This window comes from Notothenia rossii, assembly GCF_949606895.1.
Source record: "Notothenia rossii genome assembly, chromosome: 9".
NCBI classification, from domain to species: Eukaryota; Metazoa; Chordata; class Actinopteri; order Perciformes; family Nototheniidae; genus Notothenia; species Notothenia rossii.
Genome location: NC_136907.1, coordinates 81,877,110 through 81,889,025, shown reverse-complemented (window position 1 = coordinate 81,889,025; position 11,916 = coordinate 81,877,110). Strand labels below are relative to the sequence as shown.

Below are 11,916 nucleotides of genomic sequence, written 5' to 3'. Positions count from 1 at the left end.
CTCCTCTCACAGACTACTGAAGCTCCTCCCACAGACTACTGAAGCCCCTCCCAGATCTGATGATTGTTTTTCTTTAATCGCAGAATTCTGAGGCTTTTCTTATAACTATAAAATAAATAAAAACTTTTGAAGATTGAAAATACATCAAAGAGAGAAAAAAAAATGTATGTTCATATTTGTATTTAAATAAATATATATATTTAATGTCATTTGTTTATTTGATTAAACTCTTGATTCTTCCTTTTTGAGTCTTTTGAAATGTCTTCATATAAAAAGTGATCATTTATTTTGACCCTGTTTGTGAATAAATATCTGCTCTTCCTCTCAACTGGTGCGGTCTTCATTAGGATCCTTGAATCCTTATGTCAACAACAACAACAACAACAGCAGCAGGGTGTGAGCAGAGTATTCAGTTCAGGTCAGAACATGAAGTGAGAAACAGCTGATTTTTAATGGCTTGTTCTGCGCTTTTATCCAAAGCGACTTCCTGTGGGCAATCTCTCCGGAGCACTTTGGGGTGAAGCGTCTCAGGGACACAACGACATGCTGACTGCTGAGGGGTTTGAACCTGTGACCCCTGATACCAACACCAAAGCACTATCCACTGCGCCACACGCCTCCACCGCCGATAGAACATTTTAACTATAGACACAAACAAAGTTTCATATTTCATTTTCTACAATCTCTTTAGTTTCACAACAATTTAATTTAACAACTGATGGAAATATAAAAACAGAGCGAGCTTCAGGGAAACATTATTATCACATAGTTTCACTTCTGGTTCAGCCAACTGAATGAGAAAATGTGTTTCGGTCCGTCCTCTGACTCCTCCTGACGAAGAGGAGGAGGAGGAGGAGGAGGAGAGGAGGAGGAGGAGGAGGAGGAGGAGAGGAGAAGAAGAACCTTTTAGTATCATGAATTTATTATTAAATTGAAATATCACTAATGAATTCAAACAGATTTAAATGTAAATCACTGAAATCCTCAGATTTGATTTGTTTGAAATAATAATTCCATTAAGTCTGAATTACTGTATGTAGCGTGTGATGTCATACCTGGGGGGCGGGGCTAGTGGTAGGCGGGGCCTGTGAGGACGAGGAGGGGGCAGGGCCGTTCGTCGATGATGTCATGGTGGGCGGAGCCTCTGAAGGTCTCTGAGGGGGCGTGGCTAATAGCTGAACACCTGAAGACTGAGCAGGAGACAAAGAAGGAAGCTGATTGGCTGAGGTCATCAGAGGAGGCCTTTGATTGGCTGAAGTCATCAGAGGAGGCAGCTGATTGGCTGAGGTCATCAGAGGAGCCTTCTGGTTGGCTGAAGTCATCAGAGGAGGCAGCTGATTGGCTGAAGTCATCAGAGGAGCCTTCTGGTTGGCTGAAGTCATCAGAGGAGGCAGCTGATTGGCTGAGGTCATCAGAGGAGGCAGCTGATTGGCTGTGTTCATCAGAGGAGGCTTCTGATTGGCTGAAGTCATCAGAAGAGGCAGCTGATTGGCTGAGGTCATCAGAGGAGGCTTCTGATTGGTTGAGGCTGTCCTTCTGACCTCCTCTGCCACTTCTTCTTCTTCATCATCATCATCATCATCATCTTCATCAACTGAGGAGACAGCATGTTAATGTGAAGATAGTGCTAATATATTAGCCCCATGCTAACACAGTAGCATTAACAACATGTTAGCATTAGCAGTTTAACCCCTTAAAGTATAAACTGCTGATGTGGAAGGCTTTCTGTAGCTCCATTTGTTAGCATTCTAACACATAAAGACACATGCAGGCAAACTAGCATGCTAACCAAACAGCAGAATCAATGCTAACATGTAAACATGCCCCCACTTTAACTTCATCCTTCAACACGTCAATAACCACTGCTACAGTCCCATGCTAACACGCTAGCAAACACACATATTAGTAGCACGTGAATGCAGCATCACACCAACCAATGATCTCCTGCGGTTAGTGTGAGGTTCAGCCGTCTCGTCTCTGATTGGACGTTGAGATGTTTCTCACGTTTCATGAAGTCGACGCCCATCAGCGCTCGTCTCTGAGGCTCAAAGCTTCCTGTCAGGTGATCCATGTTCTCGTACCCGGGCGTCACTTGGTCCAGGTGAGAGGTGTCCGAGCCCTCCACCATCCTGCACACACACACTTAATAACTGATCCAGGTGAGGGGTGTCCGAGCCCTCCACCATCCTGCACACACACATTTAATAACTGATCCAGGTGAGAGGTGTCCGAGCCCTCCACCATCCTGCACACACACACTTAATAACTGATCCAGGTGAGAGGTGTCCGAGCCCTCCACCATCCTGCACACACACATTTAATAACTGATCCAGGTGAGAGGTGTCCGAGCCCTCCACTATCCTGCACACACACATTTAATAACTCTAATTATAACTGTGATTAATATTATTATTCTATGACTCCATGGGCGAGAGACTCACTTCTGCAGCAGAGGTTTGGCCGTCTGTGGAAGAGAAGATAAAGTTGTTAAAGTGCATTCATTTAAAAACCAAATACACTTGAGTTGTTAAATGGTGTTCATTTAAAAATACATGAACATCTATGTGTCAGTCTACAGGGCGGCTCCCTGTGGTGCGTTCAAGCTCTGTGGTGCGTTCAGGCTCTGTGGTGCGTTCAAGCTCTGTGGTGCGTTCAAGCTCTGTGGTGCGTTCAGGCTCTCAGTGTGGTGCGTTCAGTGTGGAGCGTTCTGTGTGGAGCGTTCTGTGTGGAGCGTTCTGTGTGGAGCGTTCTGTGTGGTGCGTTCAGGCTCTGTGGTGCGTTCAGGCTCTCAGTGTGGTGCGTTCAGTGTGGTGCGTTCAGTGTGGAGCGTTCAGTGTGGAGCGTTCTGTGTGGAGCGTTCTGTGTGGAGTGTTCTGTGTGGAGCGTTCTGTGTGGAGCGTTCTGTGTGGAGTGTTCTGTGTGGAGCGTTCTGTGTGGAGCGTTCTGTGTGGTGCGTTCAGGCTCTGTGGTGCGTTCAGGCTCTCAGTGTGGTGCGTTCAGTGTGGTGTGTTCTGTGTGGAGCGTTCTGTGCGGAGCGTTCTGTGCGGAGCGTTCTGTGCGGAGCGTTCTGTGTGGTGCGTTCAGGCTCTGTGGTGCGTTCAGGCTCTCAGTGTGGTGCGTTCAGTGTGGTGTGTTCTGTGTGGAGCGTTCTGTGCGGTGCGTTCTGTGCGGTGCGTTCTGTGCGGTGCGTTCTGTGTGGAGCGTTCTGTGCGGTGCGTTCTGTGCGGTGCGTTCTGTGCGGTGCGTTCTGTGTGGAGCGTTCTGTGTGGTGCGTTCTGTGCGGTGCGTTCAGGCTCTCAATGTGGTGCACTCTGTGGTGCGTTCAGGCTCTCAGTGTGATGTGTTCAGAGTGGAGCGTTCTGTGTGGAGCGTTCTGTGTGGAGCGTTCTGTGTGGTGCGTTCTGTGTGGTGCGTTCAGGCTCTGTGGTGCGTTCAGGCTCTCAGTGTGGTGCACTCTGTGGTGCGTTCAGGCTCTCAGTGTGGTGTGTTCAGAGTGGTGCGTTCAGCGTGGTGCGTTCAGGCTCTCAGTGTGGTGCGTTCTGCGTGGTGCGTTCAGCGTGGTGCGTTCAGCGTGGTGCGTTCTGCGTGGTGCGTTCAGCGTGGAGCGTTCAGGCTCACCTGCAGGAACAGGGCCATCTCCTTGGTGTCCAGCGCCCTCAGGCTGCTCTCCAGCAGAGAGGCAGTGTTCTCCAGGTGTTCTCTGTACTTCCTGCTGAGGCTCCTGACGTACAGCAGCTTCTCCTCCTGCTCACAGCTGATCCTCAGCGTCAGCATTGCCTTCCTCTCCTCCAGCAGAGCGAACAGCTGATCACACGCCTCGCACACCTGGGACTTCTGACGCCGCCCGCTCTCCTGAACGCACCGTCACACAACATCACATTAAAGGTCTCCTATGATACTGTTTCTCATCAGTATATCACAGCTCTCAGATATATCCAGAGCCTGTCTCTGATTGGCTGAAACACCAAACAGATCATTGCAGCATTACCCATAATCCCCTCTGTTTCAGCCCTGTTTCCAAAGTGCTGATTCTCTGTCTGTTACTTTAGATGAAAATAAGGAGCCCCTCCCCACGCCCCTCTGAGAGACATTTGGTTACAAAGAACTCAATGGGGCTCTAGAGGATATTCAGGTGATAAGGGGGAGGGGGGGGGGGGTACCTTGGTTGCTGATTGGCTAATGGTTACACAAGACAAAACATCGTTATGACATCATAAAGTGGCCAAAATGTGATCAGCTCATTTTCAGACAGGTTTTTATATGGATCATAACTTCAAATATTATTTCTACATTTTCAGATTTCCCCTTCACCGTTGGGCATGTGAGAAAAAGTCCCTCGACTTATCCACAAATAAATAATGACATGAAACGTTCTGATTGAAGTTGGACTCACGTCGACGATCCTGCAGGTGCCCTCCAGCTGACTGATGATGGCCTGAGTCCTCTCATTGGTCCCCACCAGAGAGGAGATACAGTCCGTGAGCTCTGCCTGCACACACACACACACACACACACACACACACACACACACACACACACACACACACACACACACACACACACACACACACACACACACACACACACACACACACACAGTCCGTTTAGCTGATGGTATTTACACGTTTTGTAAAGTCAAAAGCTAAAGTTGGGCTACAGAGGAACTACAGAGGAACTAAAGAGGAACTAAAGAGGAACTAAAGAGGAACTACAGAGGAACTACAGAGGAACTACAGAGGAACTAAAGAGGAACTACAGAGGAACTACAGCACGTCACATGACCCCCTGTCCCCTCTCACCTTCTGCTGGGTGCAGACGGCCTCCAGCGGAGCCACCATGCAGTCTCTGTGCGGTCCGAACACCTTGCACAGCGAGCAGGTGGGCACGCTGCAGGACACGCAGTAGATGTTGATCTTCTCCTCTTCATGAGTCTCACACCTGGGCTCCAGCTGCTGCTCCGGGGCCGGCCTGCTGGACACAACCAGGACCAGAACAGGGTTCAACGCTGCGTGGACACAACCAGGACCAGAACAGGGTTCAACGCTGCTGGACACAACCAGGACCAGAACAGGGTTCAACGCTGCGTGGACACAACCAGGACCAGAACAGGGTTCAACGCTGCTGGACACAACCAGGACCAGAACAGGGTTCAACGCTGCTGGACACAACCAGGAGAACAGGGTTCAACGCTGCGTGGACACAACCAGGAACAGAACAGGGTTCAACGCTGCTGGACACAACCAGGACCAGAACAGGGTTCAACGCTGCGTGGACACAACCAGGAACAGAACAGGGTTCAACGCTGCGTGGACACAACCAGGACCAGAACAGGGTTCAACGCTGCTGGACACAACCAGGACCAGAACAGGGTTCAACGCTGCTGGACACAACCAGGAGAACAGGGTTCAACGCTGCTGGACACAACCAGGAGAACAGGGTTCAACGCTGCGTGGACACAACCAGGACCAGAACAGGGTTCAACGCTGCTGGACACAACCAGGACCAGAACAGGGTTCAACGCTGCGTGTGAGGCGCCTTCCTAAACAACACGAGGCAGTAAGAGGGACAGGACCCTTCTGGTTCTAGAGTCTGTAGAGGCCCTGCTGATCTTATTCACTCTATTGTGTACATTTGTATTTATTTCATTCTTGATATTTGTTCCTTTTCTTTTTGGGTGATCTCTGGCACATTGATGTTCTTCATGAACTCTAAAGCATCTTATATATTTCTCTGTTTGGATGTGATTGTTATTGAACGTGTTTTTAGAAAGCAGGGGGCTGCTGTCTCACTGACACACATTTAAAAATAGAGCTAACAGCTAACACCTGTCATCAGAGTGCTGAGGCATCCTGTTTACCCTCAGAGTGCTGAGTCACATCCTGTTTACCCTCAGAGTGCTGAGGCACATCCTGTTTACCCTCAGAGTGCTGAGTCACATCCTGTTTACCCTCAGAGTGCTGAGGCACATCCTGTTTACCCTCAGAGTGCTGAGGCACATCCTGTTTACCCTCAGAGTGCTGAGTCACATCCTGTTTACCCTCAGAGTGCTGAGTCACATCCTGTTTACCCTCAGAGTGCTGAGTCACATCCTGTTTACCCTCAGAGTGCTGAGGCATCCTGTTTACCATCAGAGTGCTGAGGCACATCCTGTTTACCCTCAGAGTGCTGAGTCACATCCTGTTTACCCTCAGAGTGCTGAGGCACTGTCAACATCCTGTTTACTCTCAGAGTGCTGTCAACATCCTGTTTACTCTCAGAGTGCTGTCAACATCCTGTTTACTCTCAGAGTGCTCAGTCACATCCTGTTTACTCTCAGAGGAACCGAGGCGAGAGGAGGGGAGCCGAGGAGAGAGGAGGGGAACCGAGGAGAGAGGAGGGGAGCCGAGGAGAGAGGAGGGGAAGCAGCAGACGTTTAAAGAAATGAGAACTCCTCTCCTCTGAGCGGTCGTATTAAAGAGACGTCCGTTCATTATGACGTGGCAACAGCTGCTTCAGCTGTGAGTGTTTTGTCAGAGCGCTGTATTTTATAATCTCTGTTAGATCAGCTGAACATTGTTCCCCCACATATTTACTTTGATTCATTGAGAGTGCGGTATAATGAGACAATAACAGGCTACAGATGCAGACACACACACACAAATATATTTATATAAATATATACAATTTAAAGTATGAGAGCACTCTCATAATAACGTAACACAATCAGAGACTGGATATATCCCCCCCCCCCCCCCCCCCCCCCTCTCTCTCTGGTCGCTGAAATTACGGGCCAAAGTTTTATTTACAAGTATTAAAAGTAAGCATAGGACCCCAAACCAACTGATACCTGTCTGTCCGCTGAATCTACACACTGTACCACACACAAGCACACACACAAGCACACACACACACACACACACACACACACACACACACACACACACACACACACACACACACACACACACACACACACACACACACACACACACACACACACACACACACACACACACACACACACACACACACACACACACACACACACACCTTATAATACTCAGATTGCTCTGAAGATGGGAGGTGATATTCTATTCATGTTCACGTTCACACAGTCGCTGATTTCTGCCGGCCGTCTTTCCTGCAACGGCAGCTTTTCTGTATTTCCTTTCTCCTGTAATATGACTTGATCGCTTTAAACTCCGCACACTGAGCTCTGATTGGTCAGCAGGCAGTGCTTTCACTGAGTTGATCTCTTAGCCTGCAACCTAACCTGGGGGGTAGGCCTATACTACGAAGCAGGATTTTCGTTTAAAATATAACTTCTGGGATTTCCGGTCCAACGAAGCTGGTTCACTTTTTAGCGAGCTAGATCTCCATGGTAACTTATCCTGGAACCGAGTCTGTGCTCCGAAGCAGGATATGTTCCAGGATAAGAGATCAACTCAGCGAAAGCACCACGCCTGCTGACCAATCAGAGCTCAGTGTGCAGAGGAAATACAGTTTAAACTTCTGTTGCAGCAATCTGACTATTATAACATTAGCGTTAAGAAAGCTTACTTAAATATCTGCCACAACATAAGTAACCGGATCAGAGTAACATTAAGTACAGTCCGCGGCATATCACATCATAATGTATCATCTCCTTATCTGAGTCAGCTGAGCCGTATCTGGCCGTGCAACACTCACAGTGTCACATACTGGATGCAGAAGGATTATTTGAAGCAACACATTAAGTTGAGGAAACACTCGAGTCAAATGTAATGAAAGTCAGATGGTGTCTTAGACGGGGCAGTGATATCATAAACCTGTTCATGTACGCATTCAAACACTTGTTCTGTTACCAGCTGTATTCACCTTGCAGGTGCAGCTATGTGGCTTTGATCCTGGATCAAGTGTTTAAGTCATGGATGTTTAAAGTTTAACTTCTTCATATGTCTAATATTAAAGTTGACTTTTCATTCAGGAAGTATGACGCTGCGCTGTCAGTACGCTTCTCCATGTTTGTGATTGGTCGAATGCTCCAGATACCACCCCTTTCATGTGAACGTACTCCTAACTAGATAGGACACGGGTGGCTTGAGTGATCGAACAGTTTAGCGAGAGCGGCTTTGTTTTGGATTAAGTCAACCGGATAACTCAAAACATATCCAGGATAGGTTGAACTAGATTCGTAGTATACCCCCCAGGTTAGCCGCTCAGCATCAGTCACCATGGAGATCTAGCCCGCTAAAAAGAGAAGCAGCTTCGTAGGACCGGAAACCCAGAGTTTTCCCTGAAGTTAGCCGCAAAGAGAACATCCTGCTTCGTAGTACAGGCCTCTGGTTGTACATGTCGATGATGTTCTGTTTACCTGGCGCTGCCCTGGTTGTACATGTCGATGATGTTCTGTTTACCTGGCGCTGCCCTGGTTGTACATGTCGATGATGTTCTGTTTACCTGGCGCTGCCCTGGTTGTACATGTCGATGATGTTCTCCACCAGCAGGTTCCTCTGCAGGCCGTAGACCCCGTGCCGGTCCAGAACCACCTCGTGTCTGCAGGACGGGCATCTGAATCGCCCGCCGGACGACACCGTGGAGCCGCTCCTCGTCGTCAGGTAGGGGTTGGAGGCCTGCAGGGGGCGGGGCGTCACACAGGTAAAGGGGCGAGGCATCACACAGGTAAAGGGGAGGGGGCATCTCACAGGTAAAGGGTGGGGCATCACACAGGTAAAGGGGCGGGGCATCACACAGGTAAAGGGGCGAGGGATCTCACAGGTAAAGGGGCGGGGCATCTCACAGGTAAAGGGGTGAGGCATCTCACAGGTAAAGGGTGGGGCATCACACAGGTAAAGGGGAGGGGGCATCTCACAGGTAAAGGGGCGAGGCATCAAACAGGTAAAGGGGAGGGGGCATCTCACAGGTAAAGGGGTGAGGCATCTCACAGGTAAAGGGTGGGGCATCACACAGGTAAAGGGGCGGGGCATCACACAGGTAAAGGGGGGGAGAATCACACAGGTAAAGGGGCGGGGCGTCACACAGGTAAAGGGGCGGGGCGTCACACAGGTAAAGGGGCGGGGCGTCACATGTAGATATGTGATGTGTTACAGATGTATTACATGTCTGATATATGTAAAATGATGTAATGTAAAACTCTTTTGCACTTGGAAAAGCGTTAAATAAATGTAATGAACTATTATTATCATTATTATTATTATTATTATCATTATTATTATTATTATTATTATTATTGTATGGGAGATTTTTCTATACCATATTGGTATAAACAAATGCAAACAACTACAAAGAAACATTACATGACTACAAAGAGACACCTGAGCTACAGAACACTAAAGCCCACACCTTGATGGTATCAGATGATGTGTTTACCTTAGAGGTTGTGTTCCTTGATGCTGGCGGTGATTCGCTCGCCATGTGTGTGTGACGTTAAGACGGATATTCAGGCGATGGTGACTTTTCTCTCGTCATCCTACATTACCTCTGGCTGTGTGTTAGTGCTTACTGGTGAGTGTGGTTTCCTCTGTAATGCCAGTGTCATTGTCATATGTTGATTTGGTTATTAGTATGTGAGTATTTCACTTGATGGTGTAAAGTCAATTGTAATGTAATTTGTAATCCTAATCTAACTTCCTGTTGGTATTCTAGTTACAGCCCACAGTGTAAACACAGCCTAAATAAACCGTCTTAACTGGGAGAGTCTATTCTCTAACTGGGACACATCGATATCTGCCTGCTCTAAGGACCTGAGGCCTGTACTACGAAGCAGGATGTTCTCTTAGCGGCTAACTTCAGGTAAACTCTGGGTTTCCGGTCCTACGAAGCTGGTTCTCTTTTTAGCGGGCTAGATCTCCATGGTAACTGATGCTGAGCGGCTAACCTGCCCCGGAGCAGGTTAGGTTGCAGGCTAAGAGATCAACTCAGTGAAAGCACTGCCTGCTGACCAATCAGAGCTCAGTGTGCAGAGTTTAAAGCGATCAAGTCATATTACAGGAGAAAGGAAATACAGAAAAGCTGCCGTTGCAGGAAAGACGGCCGGCAAAAATCAGCGACTGTGTGAACGTGAACATGAATAGAATATCACCTCCCATCTTCAGAGCAATCTGACTATTAGAACATTAGCGTTAAGAAAGCTTACTTAAATATCTGCCACAACATAAGTAACCGGATCAGAGTAACATTAAGTACAGTCCGCGGCATATCACATCATAATGTATCATCTCCTTATCTGAGTCAGCTGAGCCGTATCTGGCCGTGCAACACTCACAGTGTCACATACTGGATGCAGAAGGATTATTTGAAGCAACACATTAAGTTGAGGAAACACTCGAGTCAAATGTAATGAAAGTCAGATGGTGTCTTAGACGGGGCAGTGATATCATAAACCTGTTCATGTACGCATTCAAACACTTGTTCTGTTACCAGCTGTATTCACCTTGCAGGTGCAGCTATGTGGCTTTGATCCTGGATCAAGAGTTTAAGTCATGGATGTTTAAAGTTTAACTTCTTCATATGTCTAATATTAAAGTTGACTTTTCATTCAGGAAGTATGACGCTGCGCTGTCAGTACGCTTCTCCATGTTTGTGATTGGTCGAATGCTCCAGATACCACCCCTTTCATGTGAACGCTCCTAACTAGATAGGACACGGCTGGCTTGAGCGATCCACTTGATAACCAGCGTCGTAGGACCGTTTAGAGAGAGCGCGTATGTTTTGGATTAGGCCAACCGGCTAACTCAAACATATCCAGGTTAGGTTGAACCAGCTTCGTAGAACAGGCCTCTGGTGTCCTGGAGACGCCATCTCCTTCTTCACTGAACAACTCAGACACAACAACAAAAACCTTAATAGCAGCAGCAACTACAACAACAACAACAACAACAACAACAACAACAACAACAACAACAACTCAGAGACACAAACAAACAACACAGAGACCAAAAACAACTACAGAAAAACACAAAACAGCTAGATTAAGACATACAACTGCTATAAAAAACCCATAACAACAACATAGACACAAACAACTACAGAAACCACCACAATAACTTCAGTCCCAAAGACATAAGACAACAACAAACAGACACGAAAAGACAACACAGACACCCAAGACCACAACAACAACAACAACAACAAAGAGACAGAAAAACCCAAAGCAACCAAAGAAAGCCTTCAGAGAGAAACACATTGACAACAGAACGTGTGTGTGTGTGTGTGTGTGTGTGTGTGTGTGTGTGTGTGTGTGTGTGTGTGTGTGTGTGTGTGTGTGTGTGTGTGTGTGTGTGTACCTGGAACACGTCGTTGGCACACTTCCTGCACAGGTTGTGTTGGCAGGGCAGGATCACCACCGGCTTGGTGAAGATCTCCAGACAGATCGGGCAGATCAGCTGTTTCTCCAGGCTCTCCATGGCGACCACCGGGCGTTTCTACCGGGTCCAGAGAGGGTATTCACCGGGTCCAGAGAGGGTATTCACCGGGTCCAGAGAGGGTATTCACCGGGTCCAGAGAGGGTATTCACCGGGTCCAGAGAGAGATTAGATAAAGTGAAGTTGTGAAGGAGCAGAAGAGCAGTTTGAGGCCTGCTGCTGCTGCTGCTGCTGTCCGGCTGTTTTTAGACTGACAGACGTCAGGTGTTGCCATGCCGACTTATCCAAATATGTCAGAGGTCAAGGGGAGGCATGCCAGAGGGGAGACTCTTAAAGGGACAGTACACATTTATTAAAGAGACAGTACACACTTATTAAAGAGAAGTACTCTTCACTTAAAGGGAAAGTATACTATATAAAGCAGACATAGTTTCTTAAAGCGACAGTACCCATCTCTTAAAGGGACAGTACACTGTATAAAGCAGACAGAGTCTCTTAAAGGGACAGTACACTGTATAAAGCAGACAGAGTCTCTTAAAGGGACAGTACACTGTATAAAGCAGACAGAGTTTCT

At 47.7% G+C, this 11,916-nt stretch overlaps 1 protein-coding gene across 4 annotated transcripts; it reads right to left on the bottom strand.

Moving 5' to 3' along the window:
- Positions 1–199: 199 nt before the first annotated feature.
- LOC307017892 (E3 ubiquitin-protein ligase TRIM63-like) lies at positions 200–11,637 on the bottom strand. Of its 4 annotated transcripts, none has more exons than XM_079647797.1 (9): positions 11,265–11,637; positions 8,419–8,591; positions 4,800–4,968; positions 4,394–4,489; positions 3,619–3,852; positions 2,442–2,464; positions 2,005–2,129; positions 1,056–1,594; positions 200–831 (listed from the first exon to the last, which is right to left on the bottom strand). In XM_079647797.1, the coding sequence occupies exons 1-9, from the start codon at positions 11,382–11,384 to the stop codon at positions 772–774; spliced, it is 1,539 nt and encodes a 512-aa protein (XP_079503923.1). In that variant the 5' UTR covers positions 11,385–11,637; the 3' UTR covers positions 200–771. The 4 variants fall into 4 exon arrangements, with proteins under 4 accessions (XP_079503923.1, XP_079503922.1, XP_079503924.1 ...); XM_079647796.1 differs by having other exon boundaries at positions 4,800–4,971; positions 11,265–11,635; XM_079647798.1 differs by lacking the exons at positions 8,419–8,591; positions 11,265–11,637 and adding an exon at positions 8,333–8,363 and having other exon boundaries at positions 4,800–4,971.
- Positions 11,638–11,916: the final 279 nt, after the last annotated feature.